Below are 27,577 nucleotides of genomic sequence, written 5' to 3' on the forward strand. Positions count from 1 at the left end.
CTGAAACTGTACGACTGACTTTATTCTGTATCACTGTATCTGATGCTTTCTTCATCTACTGACACAAACTGTACGACTGACTTTATTCTGTATGACTGTATCTGATGCTTTTTTCATCTACTGACACTGAAACTGTACGACTGACTTTATTCTGTATCTGATGCTTTCTTCATCTACTGACACTGAAACTGTACGACTGACTTTATTCTGTATACACTGTATCTGATGCTTTCTTCATCTACTGACACTGAAACTGTACGACTGACTTTATTCTGTATCACTGTATCTGATGCTTTCTTCATCTACTGACACTGAAACTGTACGACTGACATTATTCTGTATCACTGTATCTGATGCTTTCTTCATCTACTGACACTGAAACTGTACGACTGACATTATTCTGTATCACTGTATCTGATGCTTTCTTCATATACTGACACTGAAACTGTACGACTGACATTATTCTGTATCACTGTATCTGATGCTTTCTTCATCTACTGACACTGAAACTGTAAGACTGACATTATTCTGTATCACTGTATCTGATGCTTTCTTCCTCTACTGACAATGAAACTGTATGACTGACATTATTCTGTATCTGATGCTTTCTTCATCTACTGACACTGAAACTGTAAGACTGACATTATTCTGTATCTGATGCTTTCTTCATCTACTGACACTGAAACTGTACGACTGACATTATTCTGTATACACTGTATCTGATGCTTTCTTCATCTACTGACACTGAAACTGTACGTCTGACATTATTCTGTATCACTGTATCTGATGCTTTCTTCATCTACTGACACTGAAACTGTACGACTGACATTATTCTGTATCTGATGCTTTCTTCATCTACTGACACTGAAACTGTACGTCTGACATTATTCTCAACAAGCTCTAAACTTTACAGTGGATACAGACAAATTACATATGTATTTTATTTGCATTAAACTTGAAAAATGTGTAAATACTGGTACATGGTTAAATACTGTACCTGGTGTTCACCCTGTATTATTCATTATAGTCCGCACTTCAAAAATATCTGTTCAGAAAATTGTATCATGCATTTCTTGCTATTGGATTAAATCTTAGTTAAAATGACTAAACGTTGAGCCTATCATTATCTGAAGTATCAGTGATTAAACTAAATGTTCTCATGTGTTTGGTTAACTCCAACAAACGCTCAACGGTTCAGAACATCAAACAGTGGGATTACAACTGTTATACATGTTTTGTTTTGTGCTCAGAATCCTGAAAATATAAGACTTGCATCTGAAATATTTACCAAAGTGATTGAAAAAAAACCCAGCTCAGCCATTAAGTCAAATTGGTAAAGTTAAAGATGAAGGTTTAAAACAGAAAAACAACCCCTCGGTTATGTTTAGCCATTTATTAAGACTGGCCTTTATAACTTGTTGTGGACAGATGGTGCAGTAGTGGTTTAAGCAGCAAGCTGTTGCACCATAGACTGCAGGTTTAATACAAACTCTGGGCACTTTGTTTTCCTAGTGGACAATTATATATACACTGCTCAAAAAAATAATGGGAACACTAAAATAACACATCCTAGATCTGAATGAATGAAATATTCTTATTAAATACTTTTTTCTTTACATAGTTGAATGTGCTGACAACAAAATCACACAAAAATGATCAATGGAAATCAAATGTATCAACCCATGGAGGTCTGGATTTGGAGTCACACTCAAAATTAAAGTGGAAAACCACACTACAGGCTGATCCAACTTTGATGTAATGTCCTTAAAACGAGTCAAAATGAGGCCCAGTAGTGTGTGTGGCCTCCACGTGCCTGTATGACCTCCCTACAACGCCTGGGCATGCTCCTGATGAGGTGGCGGATGGTCTCCTGAGGGATCTCCTCCCAGACCTGGACTAAAGCATCCGCCAACTCCTGGACAGTCTGTGGTGCAACGTGGCGTTGGTGGATGGAGCGAGACATGATGTCCCAGATGTGCTCAATTGGATTCAGGTCTGGGGAACGGGCGGGCCAGTCCATAGCATCAATGCCTTCCTCTTGCAGGAACTGCTGACACACTCATTTTGCAGGGCTCTGGCAGGGCTCTGGCAGTGCTCCTCCTGCTCTTCCTTGCACAAAGGCGGAGGTAGCGGTCCTGCTGCTGCGTTGTTACCCTCCTACGGCCTCCTCCACATCTCTTGATGTACTGGCCTGTCTCGTGGTAGCGCCTCCATGCTCTGGACACTACGCTGACAGACACAGCAAACCTTCTTGCCACAGCTCGCATTGATGTGCCATCCTGGGTGAGCTGCACTACCTGAGCCACTTGTGTGGGTTGTAGACTCCGTCTCATGCTACCACTAGAGTAAAAGCACCGCCAGCATTCAAAAGTGACCAAAACATCAGCCAGGAAGCATAGGATAAGTGGTTTGTGGTCACCACCTGCAGAACCACTCCTTTATTGGGGGTGTCTTGCTAATTGCCTATAATTTCCACCTGTTGTCTTGCTAATTGCCTATAATTTCCACCTGTTGTCTTGCTAATTTTTTTGAGCAGTGTATATTTTCTACTGCTTCTCCAGACATTCCTGGGGTCCAGCAAAAAAGGCCAAATTTCACCTTGAATCTGGAGTGATCTCTCTGGGTAATGACACACTCCTAGTCATGATTCTATCATATGCATTATATCATCTTCCTTTGTGAGCTGTATTGTCCCAGTGGACACGCACACACACAATCCATCCCGCCACCCTCGCGCCACACAAACACACACACACACACACACACACACACACACACACACACACACAATTAGTTATTGTTGAAGGGTGTATCCTGAGTTCATGAGTGGAGTGTATTGACTTAACACAGCTAAAGATTATTAATAGTTCTTCACTATGAACTAGTCTTTGTCAATAGTCTTTGTCACTAGTATGAACAAGTCTTTCCCAAATTGCACCCTAATTCCCTATTTACTGCATTACGTTTGACCAGGGCCCACTATGTACAGTAGGGAACAGTGTCCCAGGAGAGAGACGAGAGCTCCAGCCATCTGACATGACATGAGGCGCTGTGTATAGAGATATCATCATGGAGTTTGACATTGTCTATGGAGAGATGTAATGATGGACCTTCATCATTCTGACAGAGCTTGGCACGTAGACAGGAGCTGCTGCTGAGAGAGAGAGAGAGAGAGCGAGAGCGAGAGCGAAGAGTGAGATAGTAAAAGAGCAAAAGGAAGAGGGATAGGAAGAGTAAGAGAGAGAGAGAGATCCAGCTAGTAATGGAAGATAACTATAGGGCTTGTGAGTGAGTGTGTGATGTGTGTGCCGGCCACATCTCTCGAACCACGAAACAATGGCAGTGCTTCAAACACAACTTCCCAGTGGAGTTGAAAACAGGGAGAAGCAGCCAGAAAGCTGACCACAAAACCACACATTATGTGCTATCTGACAGGAGAGGACAAACAAACACAAACAGACCCCACAGATTTCCAGGACAGCAACACAATTAGACCCAATCAAATCATGAGAAAACAAAAAGATAATTACTTGACACATTGGAAAGTAATTTACAAAAAAACAGAGCAAACTAGAATGCTATTTGTCCCTAAACAGAGAGTACACAGTGCAGAATACCTGACCACTGTGAATGAACCAAACTTAAGGAAAGCTTTGGCTATGTACAGACTCAGTGAGCATAGCCTTGCTACTGAGAAAGGCCGCCCGTAGCCTGTCTTCTCTTGAGAGCCATGTTTGCATACGTGCACACTGCCCACAAAATGAGGTGGAAACTGAGCTGCACTTCCAATTCCACTTCCTAGCGAAAGAGCGAGAGAGCGAGAGGAGACAGAGAGAGAGAGAAAATACAGTATTATAAGTAAATCTAGATGGAAAACATACAACAGTAATGGAAAGAAATTTGATTAACTATTTGAGCTAAATATGGCATGCTGAATTAGTTAATCATGTCTCTCGTTCTCTCTAACCCTCTTTCTTGCTCAATCTCTCTATTTCTCACACTCTCTTGTTGACTCTCTCTCTTTTCATCTCCCCCCTCCCCCATCTCTCCGGCAGTTACCAGCCTTTCGAAATCTGTGGCACACACTAAGAGTATGTTCCCAGACACCACCAGACCTGGCCAGACTTCAAACACAGAAACCACTCATATCATTAACCAAATGCATCTCATTACCATAGCATTAGGCCATATGACAGCCTAAATGCATTTAGTGGGACTGGTTGCATCTGAAATGGCACCCTATTCCCTATATTGTGCACTGATTTTGACCAGGACCATCAACAGTAGCACACTAGACAGGGCAGAGGGTGCCATTTGGGATGCAGTTGCAGGGTAGGTGGTTTTGGTGAAAGGTCCACCTGTTCTTGGTAATCACATTGTTACCCTGTGTGGTGAGTGACCATTGGTTGGATGTTCTGGGCAGGGACGTCCCCTTTCCCCTGGTTGCCATAGGAGCCATTAACCTTCCGTGGTTGCCCTAGAGACAGTGGCATCCCATGCTAAAGGCTGAGGTGGAGCGGCAGCATTTTGTGTTCCCAAATCTCTCTTAGTTACCAGGAAATGACAATGGGGTCTCTACGGGGTGAAAAGACACACTGCTGCGAGTGTTATAGGCTAGGGCAGTTCAGGGCTGGGTTGTGATGTGTTGTTCTGTGCCTATCCCTGACAGGGCAGGGCAGCTGTGGCTTGGCCCATGAAGAAAGCTCTGGGGAACTGCTTTTAACTACTTCTAATCAGGACCACATGCTCTGTGAAAGGCTGTAGCATTGTGTTAAACCAGGGATGGGCAACAATGATGGGGTGGGGGACATTTTCTAAAACATTTAATGCAATTCTACTCATTTTGCCATGGGGCGTAGAGAAAAATACACACTTTTACAGCTCATTTCTACACAGGGTGGAGAGAAATGTGTGCAGTTGTTTGTGGCAGTAACTCAGTAAGTCAGTAACTCAGTGACTCAGTGACTCAGTAAGTCAGTGACTCAGTAAGTCAGTAAGTTAGTAACTCAGTAAGTCAGTGACTCAGTAAGTCAGTGACTCAGTAAGTCAGTAAGTCAGTAATTCAGTAAGTCAGTGACTCAGAAAGTCAGTGAGTAACTCAGTAAGTCAGTGACTCAGAAAGTCAGTGAGTAACTCAGTAAGTCAGTGACTCAGAAAGTCAGTGACTCAGTGACTCAGTAAGTCAGTAACTCAGTGACTCAGTAAGTCAGTGACTCAGTAAGTCAGTAAGTCAGTAATTCAGTGAGTCCGTGACTCAGTGAGTCAGTGACTCAGAAAGTCAGTGACTCAGAAAGTCAGTGACTCAGAAAGTCAGTGACTCAGAAAGTCAGTGACTCAGAAAGTCAGTGAGTAAGTCAGTAAGTCAGTGACTCAGTGACTCAGTGACTCAGTGACTCAGTGACTCAGAAAGAAAGAAAGAAAGAAAGAAAGAAAGAAAGAAAGAAAGAAAGAAAGAAAGAAAGAAAGAAAGAAAGAAAGAAAGAAAGAAAGAAAGAAAGAAAGAGCTGAGAGGGATAGACTTTTAGTTAAATTGTTAAGGTGTTAATGAAGACTCCAGGGTAAAACAGTGAATTTGAGCCAGTCTCTCCAGATCTCAGGCAGTCAGACCTAACTAAGCAGCTTGTGGACAAAACAAAACTAAATTTGATGATGAGCAGACAAGACGTCTTACTCAGACATACAGAAGGAACAGAGGGAACCCTCATTAAGAATACACAAACATAAATCCTAAAACCTAACCATAGTCACTAGGGAGGAAAAGACAAGGAGAAGTTAACACATCACCAACCAATAAACACTGTTGAAACGTATGAGAAAGAACTGGGTGAGTGTGTACACAGCCATCACAGATCAGAATCTCTCACTTACAGAGCCACACACACACACACACAAGGGAGAGACAATAGACAGGGTGGATGAGTGTGTTTATCCACTCAAGCAGTGATCCTTTAGGAGACTAGATGCAGGATAATCCCCGTTTCATCCCAAATTGTACAGTATTCCCTAAATAGTGCACTAATTTTGACCAGAGCACTATATAGCGAATAGGGTGTATTTGAGACAAAGGTTGTCTTCGATCCTAAATCCAACAGCTTCTGGAGAGAAAACCACAGCTGCCTAAACTCATCTCCCTGGAATCTTGCAATGTCTCCCTAGTAACCACACATTAGCTTGGTGATTGGAGCAGCGTGGCAGAGGTTGCTATAGCTACAGGAAGCTCCCATCCGCTCTAACTCACATCTCTCTCTCTCTCAATTCAATTAAATTCAAGGGGCTTTATTGGCATAGGAAACAAATGTTAACATTGCCAAAGCAAGTGATATAGATAACAAACAAAAGTGAAATACATTTTTTTTTTATTGAACAGTAAACATTACACTCACAGAAGTTCCAAACGAATAAAGACATTACAAATGTCATATTATATTATATATATATATATATATATATATATATATATATATATATATATATATATATATATGTGCAAATGGTTAAAGTACAAAAGGGAAAATAAATAAATATAAACATCTGTTGTATTTACAATGGTGTTTGTTCTTCACTGGTTGCCCTTTTCCTGTGGCAACAGGTCACACATATTGCTGCTGTGATGGCACACTGTGGTATTTCACCCAGTAGATATGGGAGTTTTTCAAAATTGGATTTGTTTTCGAATTCTTTGTGGATCTGTGTAATCTGATGGAAATATGTCTCTCTAAAATGGTCATACATTGGGCAGGAGGTTAGGAAGTACAGCTCAGTTTCCACCTCATTTTGTGGGCAGTGAGCACATAGCCTGTCTTCTCTTGAGAGCCATGTCTGCCTACGGCAGCCTTTCTCAATAGCAAGGCTATGCTCACTGAGTCTGTACATAGTCAAAGCTTTCCTTAATTTTGGGTCAGTCACAGTGGTCAGGTATTCTGCCACTGTGTACTCTCTGTTTAGGGCCAAATAGCATTCTAGTTTGCTCTGTTTTCTTGTTAATTCTTTACAATGCCTCAAGTAATATTTTTTTTGTTTTCTCATGATTTGGTTGGGTCTAACCTCTCTCTCTGCATCTATCTACCTCCGCCTGCCTGCCTGCCTGCCTGCCTGCCTGCCTGCCTGCCTGCCTGCCTGCCCGCCCGCCCGCCTGCCCGCCTGCCTGCCTGCCTGCCTCTTTCTTTAAGGGAAGTTTTACCAGAGACAAACAGATACAGGTAACCTCTTTCAGTAGTCCTGATACTCTGGACATTGTAGAAATCTGCTTTGAATCACAAAAATGCTGACATGATATTTGTATGGTTTTGGAACCGTGCGTGTGTGTGCGTGCGTGCGTGCGAGTGAGTGAGTGTGCGTGTGTGTGAGAGAGCGTGTATCTCCCTAAGGAGCTGTCCATATGGAACATGCATTTAGACCACTGTAATGCCTGGTAGCTGTACTGGAATGCATTTAGACCACTGTAATGCCTGGTAGCTGTACTGGAATGCATTTAGACCACTGTAATGCCTGGTAGCTGTACTGGAATGCATTTAGACCACTGTAATGCCTGGTAGCTGTACTGGAATGCATTTAGACCACTGTAATGCCTGGTAGCTGTACTGGAATGCATTTAGACCACTGTAATGCCTGGTAGCTGTACTGGAATGGGAGACTGCCACTTTAGCAACCAGCGGAAAATGTGGTCAGTGTGTCATTAGGCCACGATACACAGTGTGCTACCATTACCAGTAATACAATATGTAATACAGCATGATCCGTAGTCCTCACCAGGGTTTCAATTAGCCAGTAATACAATATGTAATACAGCACGATCCCAGTCCTCACCAGGGTTTCAGTTAGCCAGTAATACAATATGTAATAGTCCTCGCCAGGGTTTCAGTTAGCCAGTAATACAATATGTAATACAGCACGATCCCAAACCTCACCAGGGTTTCAGTTAGCCAGTAATACAATATGTAATACAGCACGATCCGTAGTCCTCACCAGGGTTTCAATTAGCCAGTAATACAATATGTAATAGTCCTCGCCAGGGTTTCAGTTAGCCAGTAATACAATATGTAATAGTCCTCGCTAGGGTTTCAATTAGCCAGTAACAGCCGTTTTAAAACATAAAGCTACTTAATTGTTTGAAACCTGAATGTTTTACTACATATTATGAGGATTATTTTACCTTCCTTCAAAGTAGCCTATATAAATTATTATATACATCTATCAACTGAAACCAGTAGTCTGTATAAATTATTATATACATCTATCAACTGAAACCAGTAGTCTGTATAAATTATTATATACATCTATCAACTGAAACCAGTAGTCTGTATAAATTATTATATACATCTATCAACTGAAACCAGTAGTCTAATATTTTATATAGACATCCATCTATCAACTGAAACCAGTAGTCTAATATTTTATATAGACATCCATCTATCAACTGAAACCAGTAGTCTAATATTTTATATAGACATCCATCTATCAACTGAAACCAGTAGTGTAATATTTTATACAGACTTCCATCTGCCAACTGAAACCAGTAGTCTAATATTTTATAGACTTCCATCTGCCAACTGAAACCAGTAGTCTAATATTTTATATAGACATCCATCTATCAACTGAAACCAGTAGTCTAATATTTTATACAGACATCCATCTATCAACTGAAACCAGTAGTCTAATATTTTATACAGACATCCATCTATCAACTGAAACCAGTAGTGTAATATTTTATAGACTTCCATCTGCCAACTGAAACCAATAGTCTAATATTTTATATAGACATCCATCTATCAACTGAAACCAGTAGTCTAATATTTTATAGACTTCCATTTGCCAACTGAAACCAGTAGTCTAAGATTTTATACAGACTTCCATCTGCCAACTGAAACCAGTAGTCTAATATTTTATACAGACTTCCATCTGCCAAATGAAACCAGTAGTGTAATATTTTATACAGACATCCATCTGCCAACTGAAACCAGTAGTGTAATATTTTATACAGACATCCATCTGCCAACTGAAACCAGTAGTCTAATATTTTATAGACTTCCATCTGCCAACTGAAACCAGTAGTCTAATATTTTATACAGACTTCCATCTGCCAACTGAAACCAGTAGTGTAATATTTTTATACAGACATCCATCTGCCAACTGAAACCAGTAGTGTAATATTTTATACAGACATCCATCTGCCAACTGAAACCAGTAGTCTAATATTTTATAGACTTCCATCTGCCAACTGAAACCAGTAGTCTGTTTTTCTCATGTTCTATTGGTTTTCAACTTTCTTTCAAATGCAAACTGGTTTGTTCTAAAGGTAACTTTAATATCCTGAAAATGTACATTTATATTCATATGAGAGGAATAAACGATCATGTTTGATATGCTAATGCTACTTGCTAGCATAGTTAGCTGTGTTATTGTCTCGCAAGCTACATTTTGCTAACAAGAAAATAAACCCTTTAATTGGCTGCACATGCTTGTGAATTCTTACGTTATTCAAGAGTCTAATATGTTTTAGATGAAAAATTGCTGAAATGTTTTAATAGTTTGTAAGCTTATTGACTAGTGGCGACTGTGATACTGGAATTTACGGTCAATTTAGAGCTGCAGAACAGTAATGTCTCATTGCCAGCCACAACAAAAGATAAGGCAACAATGTATGTATATTGAAAAAATAGTGTACATACTATTAAGTTGAAATTTGGTTGTGCTGCCTCTCCTAAATGTTTGTTGATAAGAATAGTCTAAGACATTCTTACTATTCCATACAATAAATGATACAGTTAGTGTATTCACACTGTAATTGTATGTTCCACAGTTTATTTTCTACACCATTTCAATGTATCTTCCATAGTGTTTTGTCTTGGACTTAGATTACCAGGCTTCTTCTCCACGCCATAATCAGTCGCTCTATAATGGGTTTAAATAGGAGGATAAACACGATTAGTGCTCTCTCGGTAATTCATGAGAAATCAATTATCATAATGTTGAGCTCTGGATCTAATGTGAATCAATACAGTAAGGGAGAGATACGACCAACGAGTGAAGGGTGTACAGAAGGGGTTGTATATATGTCTGTGTGTGTGTGTGCGTCCGTGTGCGTCCGTGTGTGTGCGTGTGTGTGCGTGCGTGTGCGTGCGTGTGCGTGCGTGTGTGTGCGTGCGTGTGTGGGTACGTGTGTGCGTGCGTGCGTGTGTGTGTGCGTGTGTGTGTGTGCGCGCATGTGTGTGGGTACGTGTGTGCGTGTGTGTGTGTGCGCTCGCGCGTGCGTGCGTGTGTGTGTGTGGGTGCGTGTGTGTGCTGTATTGGTTGTTACAATAGAGAGAAAAGACGGAGCAGTCAACAGAATGGAATTATAATGACTTCTCTATAACGGACTGCTGCTACACTCAAAGAATGCTGTAATAATAATAATAATCTCTGTCTGTCTCGCTATTGCTCTTTCCATCACAATGCTACTGAACTCCCTGCTGAGAGAGAGATGGAGAAAGACAGACAGACTGAGGCAGAGACTGAGGCAGAGACTGAGGCAGACATACTGAGGCAGAGACTGAGGCAGAGACTGAGGCAGAGACTGAGGCAGAGACTGAGGCAGAGACTGAGGCAGAGACTGAGGCAGACATACTGAGGCAGAGACTGAGACAGACAGACTGAGACAGACAGACTGAGGCAGACAGACTGAGGCAGACAGACTGAGGCAGACAGACTGAGGCAGACAGACTGAGGCAGACAGAGACAGACAGACTGAGACAGACAGACTGAGACAGACAAAGAAAAACAAGTGATGATAACAGACAGTGAGAGTCTGAGGAAGAAATGAAAGGAACAGCTTCATAGAAAATGGCACTTATTGTTTCCCAAGGTGAAATGAATTGAATATAAACAGTTCTGTCTAAACAGTGCATTATTGTTTCCCAAGGTGAAATGAGTTGAATATAAACAGTTCTGCCTAAACAGTGCATTATTGTTTCCCAAGGTGAAATGAGTTGAATATAAACAGTTCTGCCTAAACAGTGCATTATTGTTTCCCAAGGTGAAATTAGTTGAATATAAACAGTTCTGTCTAAACAGTGCATTATTGTTTCCCAAGGTGAAATGAGTTGAATATAAACAGTTCTGTCTAAACAGTGCATTATTGTTTCCCAAGGTGAAATGAGTTGAATATAAACAGTTCTGTCTAAACAGTGCATTATTGTTTCCCAAGGTGAAATTAGTTGAATATAAACAGTTCTGCCTAAACAGTGCATTTGGAAACTATTCAGACCCCTTGACTATTCAGCCTTATTCTAAAATTTATTCAATTATTTTGTTCCCTCAATCTACACACAATACCCCATAATGAAACACAAAAACTGATTTTTTTTTTTTTAGCAAATTTATGACAAATAAAAACAGAAATACCTTATTTACCCTTTGCTATGAGAGTCAAAACTGAGCTCATGTGCACCCTGTTTCCATTGGTCATCCTTGGGATGTTTCTAAAAGTTGACTGGAATCCATCTGTGGTAAATTCAATTGATTGGACATGATTTGGAAAGGCACACACCTGTCTATATAAGATCCCACAGTTGACAGTGCATGTCAGAGGAAAAAAACAAGCCATGAGGTCAAAGGAACTGTCTGTAGAGCTCCGAGACAGGATTGTGTTGAGGCACAGATCTGGGGAAGGGTACCAAAACATTTCTGCAGCATTGAAGGTCCCCAGGAACACAGTGGCCTCCATCATTCTTAAATGGAAGAGGTTTGGAACCAACAAGCCTCTTCCTAGAGCTGGCCGCCTTACCAAACTGAACAATTGGGGAAGAAAGGCCTTGGTCAGGGAGGTGACAAAGAACCTGATGGTCACTCTGACAGACCTCCAGAGGTCCTCTATAGAAACGGTAGAGCCTTCCAGAAGGACAACCATCTCTGCTGCACTCCAACAATCAGGCCTTTATGGTAGTGGCCTGATGGAAGCCACTCCTCAGTCAAAGGCACAAGGCAACCCACTCTCTGACCATGTGAAACAAGATTATCTGGTCTGATGAAACCAAGATTGAACTCTTTGCCTTTAATGCCAAGAATCACGTCTGGAGGAAACCCTATGGTGAAGAATGGTAGTGACAGCATCATGCTGTGAAGATGTTTTTCAGCGGCAGGGACAGGTAGACTAGCTAGGATCAAGCGAAAGACGAACGGAGCAAAGTACAGAGATCCTTGATGAAAATCTGCTCCAGAGCGCTCAGGACCTCAGACTGGGGTGAATGTTCACCTTCCAACAGGACAATAACCTGAAGCACACAGCCAAGACAATGCAGGAGTGGCTTAGGGACAAGTCTCTGAATGTTCTTGTGTGGCCCAGCCAGAGCCCGGATTTGAACCCGATTGAACATCTCTGAAAATAGCTGAGCAGCAACGCTCCCCAACCAGCGACGCTTCACATTCAACAAAGAGTGTGAATATTTATGTAAATGTGATATTTCCATTTTTTTTTATACATTTGCAAACATTTCTAAAAATCTGTTTTGCTTTATCATTATGGGGTATCGTGTGTAGATTGATGAGAGATAAAAACAATTGAATACATTTTAGAATAAGGCTATAACATAACAAAGTGTGGAAAATGTTCCATATATGTTTCCTTACAGCCAGACAGACAACACAAAAAAAACAAGTTAGAAAGATAAATTAACTAATATCACAGGATCAATAGATGGTTATGACAAATATGACCACATTGTCCACCTTGTGGGACAATTCCTCAAATGAAATTGACCAGAGTGTAATTTAGCCTTTTCAACCTCCCGATCACACGCTCACAGACGTATTCCTATCACACACTGAACACGTCAATGTCAAACTGTCCCAAGATGGGAAATTGATTTCATGCTTGGATAACTGTCATAGAGCGAGAGGCGAGAGATATGGAGAGGGGAGAGAGATGGAGAGCGAGAGAGAGAGACGGAGAGAGAGAGAGAGAGAGAGACAGAGAGAGAGAGAGAGAGAGAGAGAGAGACAGAAAGAGAGAGAGAGAGAGAGATAAATGCTTGGTTTGATAACTGACGCCTAAACCATGACCAACCGCTTTCTCTCACTCTCTCCATCTTTCAATCTTCTTCATGTGTCTGTTCCATTCCCCATCACACACCCAGATCATCATCAGCCAAAGACAAACAGCAGGAATGAAAAACAAACAGAACAGAAAACAGAAGGATGACTAGAGGAGAGAACATGTAGTCGTATAAGGGTAGGGAGTGAAGGAAGGGGGTGACAGTGAAACAATAGCAGGTCTTTGGAAAGCTGTAGCCATCGATGCTACTGGAAACACAGTGGATAGAACCACAGAGGGAGGGCATGGTCACATAATACTGCTCTACTGTACTGGTGTCACCTGTCTCTGCTTTGGTCCAAGTCAGACGTGGGTCAAAAATGTCCATGTCTAACTATTTTTGCCTGAGTTTGCATTTTGCACTTTTGAGACTATCCCATTGGTTCCATTTTGAGATGAAAGGAGTGGAGTGGAGAGGAGAGCTCAGGTTAGGGTGAGAGTGAGAGAGAGGGGGGGGCAGAAACAGAGAGATGGGGAAACAAACATATGACATCATGACTTGGGGGGGAAATATAACCCCCCCTCTCTTTCTCTGCCTGAACATTCTCTCTGGTCTTTGTAATGGGGGTTTCCCATTGGTTGAGGCTCCCTAGTGAGGCTGAGAATAACCACCAATCAGAGGGAGGGGGCCCTTTCACATGGTTGCCACAGCAACCCCTCAACTGAAAACACACAAGTGAAAGTAGAGGGGGATATCATAAAACCCCATTTGAAACAATCCTCGACTAAGTAGCTTATACAAACACGTTCTATGGTGGCAGTGAACTACTGTATGTGATGTGCTGGAACAGGCATTCATTTAAACTTCTAAGAAGATGAGAGCACAACCACAAAGCATTGGCCCTACCTACAACAGTGTGTTCAAAAACACACTGTTGTTGTCATGACACAATGCATCACACTGTAGGTAGAGATCGTACAGAGAAATGCTTTTACATCACCTTAGTGTGTATAACAACTATATCAAATCCAATCAAATGTTATTGGTCACATACACGTGATTAGCAGGAGTTATTGCAGGTGTAGCGAAATGCTTGTGCTTCTAGCTCCGACAGTGCAGTAATATCTAACAAGTAATATCTAACAAATTACACAACATATACCCAATACACACAAATCTAAGTAGGAATGAATTGAGACTATATACATCTGGACGAGCAATGTCAGAGCGGAACGGACTAAGATACAGTAGCATATTATAGAATACAGTAGAATAGTATTGAATACAATTTAAACATATGAGATGAGTAATGCAAGATATGTAAATATTATTCAGTGAACGAGATACCATAGAATAGTATGTGTATACATATGAGATGAGTAATGCCAGATATGTAAATATTATTAAGTGAACGAGATACCATAGAGTAGTATAGAATACAGTATATACACGAGATGAGTAATGCCAGATGTAAACATTAAGTGACTAAGATACCGTAGAATAGTATAGAATACAGTGTATACATATGAGATGAGTAATGCCAGATATGTAAACATTATTAAAGTGACTAGTGTTCCATTCCTTAAAGTGGCCAGTGATTCCTAGTCTATGCCTATAGGCAGCAGCCTCTAATGTGCTCGTGATGACTGTTTAACAGTCTGATGGCATTGAGAGAGAAGCTGTTTTTCAGTCTCTCGGTTCCAGCTTTGATGCACCTGTACTGACCTCGCCTTTTGGATGATAGCGGGGTGAACAGGCAGTGGCTTGGGTGGTTGATATCCTTGAGGATCTTTTTGGCCTTCCTGTGACATTGGATGCTGTAGGTGTCCTGGAGGACGGGTAGTTTGTTCCCGGTAATATGTTGGGCAGACCGAACCACTCTCTGGAGAGCCTTGAGGTTGCGTGCGGTGCAGTTGCCAAACCAGGCGGTGATACAGCCCGACAGGATGCTTTCAATTGGCACCTGTAAAAGTTTGTGAGGGTTTTAGGTGACAAGCCACATTTCTTTTGACTTTTCAATGTCAGGAGGCTATGTTGCGCCTTCTTCACCACTCTGTCTGTGTGGGTGGGCGTGGAGGTGATCTGATCCTTGACTAGTCTCTCAAAACACTTCATGATGACAGAAGTGAGTGCTACGGGGCGATAGTCATTCAGTTCAGTTACCTTTTGCCTTCTTGGGTACAGGAACAATGGTCGCCATCTTGAAGCATGTGGGGACAGCAGACTGGGATAGGGAGAGATTGAATATGCCCGTAACCACAGCAGCCAGCTGGTCTGCGCATGCTCTGAGGATGTTGCTAGGGATATCGTCTGGGCCAGAAGCCTTGTGAAGGTTAACACATTTAAATGTTTTACTCACATCGGCCACGGAGAAGGAGAGTCCACAGTTCTTGGTAGCGGGCCGCGTTGGTGGCACTGTGTTATCCTCAAAGCGTGCGAAGAACGTGTTTAGCCTGTCCAGAAGCAAGTGTCACATGATCTGTCACATGATCTCAGGATATATACACCTGTTCTGAAAGGCCCCAGAGTCTGCAACATCACTAATCAAGGGGCACCACCAAGCAAGCGGCACCATGAAGACAAAGGAGCTCCCCAAACAGGTCAGGGTCAAAGTTGTGGAGAAGTACAGATTAGGGTTGGGTTATAAAAAAATATCTGAAACTTTGAGCATCCCACGGAGCACCATTAAGGAGCTGCAAAGCTCCACAGCGGAGATTGGAGTATCTGTCCATAGGACCCCTTTAAGCCGTACACTCCACAGAGCTGTTTTTTACGGAAGAGTTGCAAGAACAAAGCCATTGCTTAAAGAAAAAAGTAAGTAAACATGTTTGGTGTTCGCCAAAAGGCATGAAACTCCCCAAACATATGGAAGAAGGTAGTCTGGTCAGAAGAGACAAAAATTTAGCTTTTGGCCATCAAGGAAAATGCTATGTCTGGCACAAACACAACAACTATCATCACCCTGAGATGTTTTTCATCGGCAGGGACTGGGAAACTGGTCAGAATTGAAGGAATGATGGATGGCGCTAAATACAGGGAAGTTCTTGACAGAAACCTGTTTCAGTCTTCCAGAGATTTGAGACTGGGATGGAGGTTCACCTTCCAGCAGGACAATGACCCTAAGCATACTGCTAAAGCAACACGAGTGGTTTAAGGGGAAATATTTAGATGTCTTGGAATGGCCGAGTCAAAGCCCAGACCTCAATCCAATTGAGAATTTGTGGTATGACTTAAAGATTGCTGTACACCAGCGGAACCCATCCAATTTGAAGGAGCTGGAGCAGTTTTGCCTTGAAGAATGGGCAAAAATCCCAGTGGCTAGATGTGCCAAGCTTATAGAGACATATCCCAAGAGACTTGCAGCTGTGATTGCTGCAGAAGGTGTCTCTACAAAGTATTGACTTTCGGGGGGTGAATAGTTATGCACGCTCAAGTTCAGTTTTTTTTGTCTTATTTCTTGTTCAACAATAACAAATATTTTGCATCTTCTAAGTGGTAGGTATGTGGTGTAAATCAAATAATACACCCCCCCCCAAAAAATCTATTTTAATTCCAGTTTGTAAGGCAACAAAATAAGAAAAATGCCAAGGGGGTGAATCATTTTGCAAGCCATTGTATGTATTCCTGTCTTTGTGATGTACTGGGAATCCTGCTGGCTTTACTCAGTATCCCGAGAGAGACATGTTTCCGTGAAACAAAGTATTTTACAGGCCCCAATGTCTCTCTGGAAAGAAATCCTTGCTCTAAACTCATCGTTGTTATCCAAAGACCGAACATTAGCGAGTAATATACTCAGAAGCGGTGGGTGGTGTGCGGAGTCGAACCAGCAGGCCTCCTCAAGTGCCTCTTCTCCACCGGTGATGTTTTGGGTCAGCCTTTGGAATAAGTTCCATTGCTCTGGGGAGAGTGAACAAAGGACCTGGTCCAGGGAAGTCGTGTTCCTGGTCGTAATGCTGGTAGTTCTGGTGAGTTACCACCGCTTTAAAATCCAATAGTTCTTTCCGGCTGTATGTAATGACACAAAACATTTCCTGAGCTAATAATGTAAAAAAAAAATGTACATAAAAAATAAAAATACTACAGTCTTCTAAGAGCTAGTCACGATGCTGCCATCTCTGTCGGCGCCATCTTCAATGCATTCAATATCCTACACACCTCTTAGCAGGAGCCCACGCCCTCCTACACACCTCTTAGCAGGAGCCCACGCCCTCCTACACACCTCTTAACAGGAGCCCACGCCCTCCTAAACACCTCTTAGCAGGAGCCCACGCCCTCCTACACACCTCTTAGCAGGAGCCCACGCCCTCCTACACACCTCTTAGCAGGAGTCCACGTCCTCCTACACACCTCTTAGCAGGAGCCCACGCCCTCCTACACACCTCTTAGCAGGAGCCCACGCCCTCCTACACACCTCTTAACAGGAGCCCACGCCCTCCTACACACCTCTTAGCAGGAGCCCACGCCCTCCTACACACCTCTTAGCAGGAGCCCACGCCCTCCTACACACCTCTTAGCAGGAGCCCACGCCCTCCTACACACCTCTTAGCAGGAGCCCACGCCCTCCTACACACCTCTTAGCAGGAGCCCACGCCCTCCTACACACCTCTTAGCAGGAGCCCACGCCCTCCTACACACCTCTTAGCAGGAGCCCACGCCCTCCTACACACCTCTTAGCAGGAGCCCACGCCCTCCTACACACCTCTTAGCAGGAGCCCACGCCCTCCTACACACCTCTTAGCAGGAGCCCACGCCCTCCTACACACCTCTTAGCAGGAGCCCACGCCCTCCTACACACCTCTTAGCAGGAGCCCACGCCCTCCTACACACCTCTTAGCAGGAGCCCACGCCCTCCTACACACCTCTTAGCAGGAGCCCACGCCCTCCTACACACCTCTTAGCAGGAGCCCACGCCCTCCTACACACCTCTTACCAGGAGCCCACACCCTCCTACACACCTCTTAGCAGGAGCCCACTTCCTCCTACACACCTCTTAGCAGGAGCCCACGCCCTCCTACACACCTCTTAGCAGGAGCCCACACCCTCCTACACACCTCTTAGCAGGAGCCCACGCCCTCCTACACACCTCCTAGCAGGAGCCCACGCCCTCCTACACACCTCTTAGCAGGAGCCCACGCCCTCCTACACACCTCTTAGCAGGAGCCCACTCCCTCCTACACACCTCTTAGCAGGAGCCCACTCCCTCCTACACACCTCTTAGCAGGAGCCCACGCCCTCCTACACGGTTCTTCTAATCCTTCGCCTGGATCATTATTGGCATGGCTTGGAGTGTGTGTGTGTGTGCGCGCGTGTGTCTGGTGTGTCCACAGGGACTTGATGTCAAAGTCTGAGTCCCAGCCTGTAAGAGCCTTAACATTCAGGAGTGACCTACTACTGCAGGAAGAGGTGCAGACAGACACATTTCTAATAAGCAGTGAAGGTAACCCAGCATGTCCTTACCTGTGCAGGTGAAACACTTGACGTGGAAGTGTGTGTCCTGAACGCGCACCACCTCTCCCTTACACACCTCCCGACAACGCTGGCACCGGATAGGTCCAGAGCTCCGCTCACTGCCCAAAGAGCCCTGCTGATAGGCTGTAGAGAGAGAGAGCACAGCTGACCTCATCCAATCATAGCAGTCAATATGTGTCTCCCAGATGTCTCCCTATTCCCTATACAGTTCACTACTATTTAACATGGCCCAATAGGGCTCTGCTCTATGTGGGGAATAGGGGGCCATCTGGGATGCAACCAACATTACAAACCAGTCAGTATATATAATCTGTACTATACTGCAGTCGGCAAGAGCCTTGTGTTAACAGACTGCCATTATATGCAGTAAAATATATATAGACTGTTAATGTATAGTGTACGTTGAGGAGAAGGATTTACATAATCATATCACTGTGTTCTGCTCACACTTGTTATGAAGCTGTGAAGTCTGTCACCTCTACAAGCTCTCTCTCTCCCTCCACCTCCTCATCGACACTCTCTACCAGTCTATCGTGCCCTGTATGCATATTTGTGAGTGTGTTTGTTTGTGGATTTGACATATTGCTCACTCCCACATTCTATAATAGGTGATTGTTTCCTTCACAATACTGGCAACACAGTTGACCAATCTCAGTATTTCTGGCCAGGCACACCCTAATAGGGAGAGAACACAACACAAATGGGAAACTAACACTAAGACTAGTTTGTTGTATTAACACAGGATGAAGGGGGAATGGTGTATGTCTACCACTATATTATGTTACATTTAGGTCTGAGGAATCCAAAAAAAACTCCACAGGTTTCCACAGACATGCCAATAACAAAGTGGCTACTAGACGTGTGTGTGTGTGTGTGTGTGTGTGTGTGTGTGTGTGTGTGTGTGTGTGTGTGTGTGTGTGTGTGTGTGTGTGTGTGTGTGTGTGTGTGTGAGTATAGATTAACCCAGTTCTGTGTCACAGGGGAAGTAGTGTGTGCCAGGTAGAGTAATCCTCTAGGCTTCTGCACTCTGGAGAGGAGAGGAGAGGAGACGGGAGAGGAGGGGTGAGGGGAGAGAGAAGAGGAGAGGAGATGGGAGAGGAGGGTGAGGGGAGAGAGAAGAGGAGACGGGGAGGAGAGGAGATGTGAGGGGAGAAAAGAGGGGTGAGGAGGTGGAGAAGGGGGAGAGAAGAGGGGTGACGGGAGAGAGAAGAGGAGAGGAGATGAGGAGAGGTATCCAGGACATGGAGAGGAGAGGTATCATGGGAGCTAGCCACTAGCCAGGACATGGAGAGGAGAGGTATCATGGGAGCTAGCCACTAGCCAGGACATGGAGAGGAGAGGTATCATGGGAGCTAGCCACTAGCCAGGACATGGAGAGGAGACGTATCATGGGAGCTAGGCACTAGCCAGGACATGGAGAGGAGAGGTATCATGGGAGCTAGGCACTAGCCAGGACATGGAGAGGAGAGGTATCATGGGAGCTAGCCACTAGCCAGGACATGGAGAGGAGAGGTATCATGGGAGCTAGCCACTAGCCAGGACATGGAGAGGAGAGGTATCATGGGCGCTAGGCACTAGCCAGGAAATGGAGAGGAGCGGTATCATGGGAGCTAGCCACTAGCCAGGACATGGAGAGGAGAGGTATCATGGGAGCTAGCCACTAGCCAGGACATGGAGAGGAGAGGTATCATGGGAGCTAGCCACTAGCCAGGACATGGAGAGGAGAGGTATCATGGGAGCTAGCCACTAGCCAGGACATGGAGAGGAGAGGTATCATGGGAGCTAGCCACTAGCCAGGACATGGAGAGGAGAGGTATCATGGGAGCTAGCCACTAGCCAGGACATGGAGAGGAGGATAAAGCCTTTCACCTGTCTTCCATCCTGATGACATCAACAGCACAGAGGGAAAGTACAAACCACAGGATTACCCAGATTAAAGGACAATACCACTCAAAAGCCACTGTTGATACAGTCCTTAAATGTTTTCCATGTCAGCAATCAAGTTAAGTTATAGAACTTTCAATATACAGAAAGTGTCAACATATGATGCAGTATGATGTGTTTTGCACATACTACCATAATGGTTCTCTACAAGCACATGCAAAACACATGAAGATAAACTGACATAATATGCTGATTATTAACACAGCCAAATAGTTCTGTGATGTTGTCTAGGGACATCATAATGCCTATTAGCTGAAAGAGCCAAGGCCAATCACTCTCTCTTTTTTTATTTAACTATGCAAGTCAGTTCAAATTCTTATTTACAATGACGGTCTACACTGGCCAAAACCGGACGGCGCTGGTCCAATTGTGTGCCACCCTATGGGACTCCTGGTTGTGATTCTGCTGCTATTTCTGCGCCGACCTCAACACCTGCTGAGAGCTCACACACAAGGGATTGTGGGACATTGGAGGTGACAGGTCCCTCGCACTCTCTCTCTCTACTCTCTCTCTCCCTACTCTCTCTCCCCTCTGAGATAAAGAGAACAGAAGAGAGGGAGGGAGAGGAGAAGAGAGGGATGAAGAGAACAGAAAATAGGGAGGGGGAGGAGGAGAAGACACTCACCTCAGCTAAATCCAAAGCAGGTGATTATTAGCTGTAGTAAGTCAGTGACCAGTAGTCTCTCAGCATAGTCTCTCGCTTTCTCTACCCCCTCTATCTTCCCCTCTCTCTCACCCCTTCTCTTTCTCCAGACCTTGGGGAGGTCCTCGAGCTTAATGACGAGTTTGGAGGGTACTATGGTGTTGAATAATGAGTTGTAGTCGATGAACAGCATTCTTACATAGGCATTCCTCTTGTCCAGATGGGTTAGGGCAGTGTGATTGCGATTGCGATTGCGTCGTCTGTGGACTTATTGGGGCGGTAAGCAAATTGGAGTGGGTCTAGGGTGTCAGGTAGGGTGTAGGTGATATGGTCCTTCACTAGTCTCTCAAAGCCCTTCATGATGACGGAAGTGAGTGCTACGGGGCGATAGTCATTTAGCTCAGTTACCTTAGCTTTCTTGGGAACAGGAACAATGGTGGCCCTCTTGAAGCATGTGGGAACAGCAGACTGGGATTGATTGAACATGTCCGTAAACACACCAGCCAGATGGTCTGGGCATGCTCAGAGGACGCGGCTAGGTATGCCGTCTGGGCCGGCAGCCTTGCGAGGCTTAACACGTTTAAATGTTTTACTCACGTTGGCTGCAGTGAAGGAGGGCCCGCAAGTTTTGGTAGCGGGCCATGTCGGTGGCACTGTATTGTCTTCAAAGCGAGCAAAGAAGTTGTTTAGTTTGTCTGGGAGCAAGACATCTTGGTCTGCGACAGGTCTGGTTTTCTTTGTGTAGTCGGTGATTGACTGTAGACCCTGCCACATACCTCTCATGTCTGAGCCGTTGAATTGCGACTCTACTTTGTCTCTATACTGACGCGTAGCTTGTTTGATTGCCTTGCGGAGGGAATAGTTACACTCTTTGTATTGAGTCATGTTTTCTGTCGCCTTGCCCTGATTAAAAGCCGTAGTTCGCGCTTTCAGTTTTGCGCGAATGCTGCCATCAATCCACGGTTTCTGGTTGGGGAAGGTTTTAATAGCCGCTGTGGGTACAACATCACCGATGCACTTGCTAATAAACTCGCTCACCGAATCAGCGTATTCATCAATGTTGTTGTCCGACGCTATGTGGAACATATCCGACGCTATGTGGAGTCCGATTGGTTGGACCAGCGTTGAACAGACCTAAGCACGGGCGTTTCCTGTTTTAGTTTCTGTCTATAGGCTGGGAGCAACAAAATGGAGTCGTGGTCAGATTTCCCAAAAGGAGGGCGAGGGAGGGCTTTGTATGCGTCGCGGAAGTTGGAATAACAATGATCCAGGGTTTTGCCAGCCCGGGTCGCGCATTCGATATGCTGATAAAATTTAGGGAGCCTTGTTTCCAGATTAGCCTTGTTAAAATCTCCAGCTACAATAAATTCAGCCGCAGGATATGTGGTTTCTAGTTTACATAGAGTCCAATGAAGTTCTTTCAGGGCCGTCGATGTGTCTGCTTGGGGGGGATATACACGACTGTGATTATAATCGAAGAGGTAGAGGTCTCTTGGTAGATAATGCATTCAGCATTAATTCTAGGTCAGGTGAACAGCTGAATGTAGAAGGAAAATGAAAAGCTGTGTACATTTGTAAATACTGCACAAACTCATATGTGAAGAATGCAACAAAGATGCAGAATCATCTGGCCAAGTGCATAAAGTTCACTCAGCGCCCAGAGCAAGCAACCTCTGTCAAAAGTCCCTCTACTTCTATTCGAGGTAAAAATTATGAATCAGATACCTTATCGATAGCAACAACTCATGGTCCTCCTGGAAGTTGTTTGGACTCAATGGAGGAACGTAAATACTGATGAATGTCTTGCTCGAGCTGTGTATGCAACTGGTTCACCTCTGATGCTCACAGGCAATGTGTATTGGAAAATACAGTGCCTTGCGAAAGTATTCGGCCCCTTTGAACTTTGCGACCTTTTGCCACATTTCAGGCTTTAAAGATATAAAACTTTATTTTTTTGTGACGAATCAACAACAAGTGGTACACAATCATGAAGTGGAACGACATTTATTGGATATTAACAAATCAAAAACTGAAAAATTGGGCGTGCAAAATTATTCAGCCCCCTTAAGTTAATACTTTGTAGTGCCACCTTTTGCTGCGATTACAGTTGTAAGTCGCTTGGGGTATGTCTCTATCAGTTTTGCACATCGAGAGACTGAAATTTTTTCCCATTCCTCCTTGCAAAAAAGCTCGAGCTCAGTGAGGTTGGATGGAGAGCATTTGTGAACAGCAGTTTTCAGTTCTTTCCACAGATTTTCGATTGGATTCAGGTCTGGACTTTGACTTGGCCATTCTAACACCTGGATATGTTTATTTTTGAACCATTCCATTGTAGATTTTGCTTTATGTTTTGGATGATTGTCTTGTTGGAAGACAAATCTCCGTCCCAGTCTCAGGTCTTTTGCAGACTCCATCAGGTTTTCTTCCAGAATGGTCCTGTATTTGGCTCCATCCATCTTCCCATCAATTTTAACCATCTTCCCTGTCCCTGCTGAAGAAAAGCAGGCCCAAACCATGATGCTGCCACCACCATGTTTGACAGTGGGGATGGTGTGTTCAGCTGTGTTGCTTTTACGCCAAACATAACGTTTTGCATTGTTGCCAAAAAGTTCAATTTTGGTTTCATCTGACCAGAGCACCTTCTTCCACATGTTTGGTGTGTCTCCCAGGTGGCTTGTGGCAAACTTTAAACAACACTTTTTATGGATATCTTTAAGAAATGGCTTTCTTCTTGCCACTCTTCCATAAAGGCCAGATTTGTGCAATATACGACTGATTGTTGTCCTATGGACAGAGTCTCCCACCTCAGCTGTAGATCTCTGCAGTTCATCCAGAGTGATCTTGGCTGCATCTCTGATCAGTCTTCTCCTTGTATGAGCTGAAAGTTTAGAGGGACGGCCAGGTCTTGATAGATTTGCAGTGGTCTGATACTCCTTCCATTTCAATATTATCGCTTGCACAGTGCTCCTTGGGATGTTTAAAGCTTGGGAAATCTTTTTGTATCCAAATCCGGCTTTAAACTTCTTCATAACAGTATCTCGGACCTGCCTGGTGTGTTCCTTGTTCTTCATGATGCTCTCTGCGCTTTTAACGGACCTCTGAGACTATCACAGTGCAGGTGCATTTATACAGAGACTTGATTACACACAGGTGGATTGTATTTATCATCATTAGTCATTTAGGTCAACATTGGATCATTCAGTGATCCTCACTAAACTTCTGGAGAGAGTTTGCTTGCTCTGAAAGTAAAGGGGCTGAATAATTTTGCACGCCCAATTTTTCAGTTTTTGATTTGTTAAAAAAGTTTGAAATATCCAATAAATGTCGTTCCACTTCATGATTGTGTCCCACTTGTTGTTGATTCTTCACAAAAAAATACAGTTTTATATCTTTATGTTTGAAGCCTGAAATGTGGCAAAAGTTCGCAAAGTTCAAGGGGCCGAATACTTTCGCAAGGCACTGTATTTATGAATGTTTTTCGCCCAGCATACACCCCTCCACCAGACATGCTTTACCTCTCATTTGCTGGATGCAGAGTTCAAGTGAAGGTCAAGTGAAGGTCAAGCAAATCATAGAGAAAGCAGACTGCATTGCAACCATCTCTGATGGGTGGTCGAATGTTCGTGAGCAAGGAATAATTAACTACATCATCTCCACCCCTCAACCAGTGTTCTACAAGAGCACAGATACAAGGGACAACAGACACACCGGTCTCTACATTGCAGATGAGCTGAAGGCAGTCATCAATGACCTTGGACCACAGAAGGTATTTGCACTGGTGACAGACAATGCTGTGAACATGATTGCTGCTTGGTCTAAAGTGGAGGAATCTTACCCTCCCATCACACCCACTGGCTGTGCTGCTCATGCATTGAATCTGCTCCTCAAGGACATAATGGCACTGAAAACAATAGAAACACTCTACAAGAGAGCCAAGGAAATGGTTAGGTATGTGAACAGTCATCAAGTTGCAGCAGCAATCTCCCTCACCGAGAAAAGTGAGAAGAATAAGAGCACCACATTGGAACTGCCCAGCAACACCTGTTGAGGTGTTGTCGTCATCATGTTTGAAGGAGTCTCTCCAAGAAATAGCCATATCACAGTCTGCCAATATGGACAGCCCCATCAAGAGGATCCTCCTGGATGATGTATTTTGGGAGAGAGTGGTAAGCAGCCTGAAACTCCTGAAATCTATAGCAGTAGCCAGTGCACGGATTGAGGGAGACAATGCCATCCTGTCTGATGTTCAGACTCTGCTTGCAGATGTAAGAGAAGAAATCCGTACTGACTTGCCCACTTCACTGTTGCTCCAAGCAGAGGAAACTGCAGTTCTGAAATACATCAAAAAGCGTGAAGACTTCTGCCTGAAGCCCATACACGCCGCAGCGTACATGTTGGACTCCAAGTATGCTAGCAGGAGCACCCTGTCTGGTGCAGAGATCAACAATGCCTACGGTGTCATCACTACCGTGCCTCTCCACCTTGGCCTGGATGAGGACAAGGTTCTTGGCAGTCTGGCGAAGTACACTTCCAAGCAAGGGCTTTGGGATGGAGATGCAATATGGCAGTCGTGCCAACATACTTCATCAGCCACCGGGTGGAAGGAACTTTGTGGATTTGAGGCTCTTTCCCCTGTTGCTTCCATCATACTCCAAATCCCACCAACATCAGCCGTCTCAGAGCTCAACTGGTCCTTGTTTGGGAACACACACACACCAAAGCACGCAACAGGCTGACCAATACAAGGGTTGAAAAATTGGTGGCCATCCGGGCAAATTTGAGGCTTTTTGAGCCTGACAACGAGCCATCCTCAAGGTTGGAAAGTGACAGTGAAGATGATTTCTCAGAGTCTGATGTTCAAGAGGTGGACATTGAGGAGGTCCAGGGAGAAGACATGGAAGCCTGAGAGGAAGACAACCAAAGCTTTAGTTTCTAGACTATCATTTCACAGATGTATGTTGAAAATGTTTTTGGGAGAAGCGATGGATCATTGGGGATCATTCAATATTCCCTTTCTTTTGTTGTTCAGTGAATCATCCCATGTGGAGAGTCAGCCTATTTAATTCAAGTTCAATTTGTAACTACATTTTTAATTTTTAATTATTTATCTTGGAAGAATTGAATCATTTTCAATTATGTCTACATAAAGGTGTATGTTTCTGTATCCATATGACAATGCAATGCAAAAAACATCTACATTTAAATGGTAATAATATTAATTTCCATATATTCCCGTTAATTCCCACAGAAAGTTTCCACTTCTGAATATTCCACAAAATGTGCAACCCAAGTGCAGTGACATCACGGACAGACCATGTCACTCTACGGTGAGAGAGGAGGGTAAGATTGTCTCTAGTAGAAAGACCACATGATGATTCACACCAGCCCCCCCCTCAAGGACTCAGTGTGTCCATCACAGGAGTGACTGTAGATAAGTCCTGTACTCAACTGGTCAGCCCTGATGGCCAGAAATACTTCTGTTTCTCAATCCTCAGTCCATGAACTGTTACCTGTCTCTGGGATGTTGGTAAGCCAACCTTCCCCCTCAGTTGGTTAACTGAGGACTGTTACCCGTCTCTGGGATGTTGGTAAACATCAGTTGGTTAACTGACAGCGGATGTGTCTCTAATGACACTCTATTCCCAATGGGCCCTTGTCAAATCTAGTGTTCTATATAGGGAATAGGGTGTCATTTGGGGAACAGTTTTGGTTGACTGACACTGATTTAGTACCTGTTGGTTTGACTCTAATCAGTCATCCAAGACAGAAGACATTATAAATATGTAGGTAACCTTAAACAGACCCAGAATGTCATAAAGCACAACTCCTAAGCAGAGGTGGCAGGGTTTTTATTGACTACTGTAATCCTCTAGATATAATGACAACACACACGTCACCATGCTGCTGTAATCCTCTAGATATAATGACACGTCACCATGCTGCTGTAATCCTCTAGATATAATGACACGTCACCATGCTGCTGTAATCCTCTAGATATAATGACATGTCACCATGCTGCTGTAATCCTCTAGATATAATGACACGTCACCATGCTGCTGTAATCCTCTAGATATAATGACACGTCACCATGCTGCTGTAATCCTCTAGATATAATGACACGTCACCATGCTGCTGTAATCCTCTAGATATATAATGACACGTCACCATGCTGCTGTAATCCTCTAGATATATAATGACACGTCACCATGCTGCTGTAATCCTCTAGATGTAATAACAACACACACGTCACCATGCTGCTGTAATCCTCTAGATGTAATGACACATCACCATGCTGCTGTAATCCTCTAGATATAATGACACATCACCATGCTGCTGTAATCCTCTAGATATAATGACACGTCACCATGCTGCTGTAATCCTCTAGATGTAATGACACATCACCATGCTGCTGTAATCCTCTAGATATAAAATGACACATCACCATGCTTCTATAATCCTCTAGATGTAATGACACATCACCATGCTGCTGTAATCCTCTAGATATAAAATG

At 43.8% G+C, this 27,577-nt stretch overlaps 1 protein-coding gene across 1 annotated transcript in view; it reads right to left on the reverse strand.

Annotated features, from left to right (window-relative positions):
• Positions 1-27,577, reverse strand: part of LOC139366493 (actin-binding LIM protein 3-like) — a 124,505-nt gene that overhangs the window by 86,630 nt on the left and 10,298 nt on the right. Inside the window, exon 2 of the mRNA XM_071104017.1 lies at positions 18,468-18,602. Within this exon, the coding sequence (XP_070960118.1) occupies positions 18,468-18,602 (135 nt within the window). The remainder of the gene's footprint in view (positions 1-18,467; positions 18,603-27,577) is intronic.

Source organism: Oncorhynchus clarkii, chromosome 14 (assembly GCF_045791955.1).
Source record: "Oncorhynchus clarkii lewisi isolate Uvic-CL-2024 chromosome 14, UVic_Ocla_1.0, whole genome shotgun sequence".
NCBI classification, from domain to species: domain Eukaryota; kingdom Metazoa; phylum Chordata; class Actinopteri; order Salmoniformes; family Salmonidae; genus Oncorhynchus; species Oncorhynchus clarkii.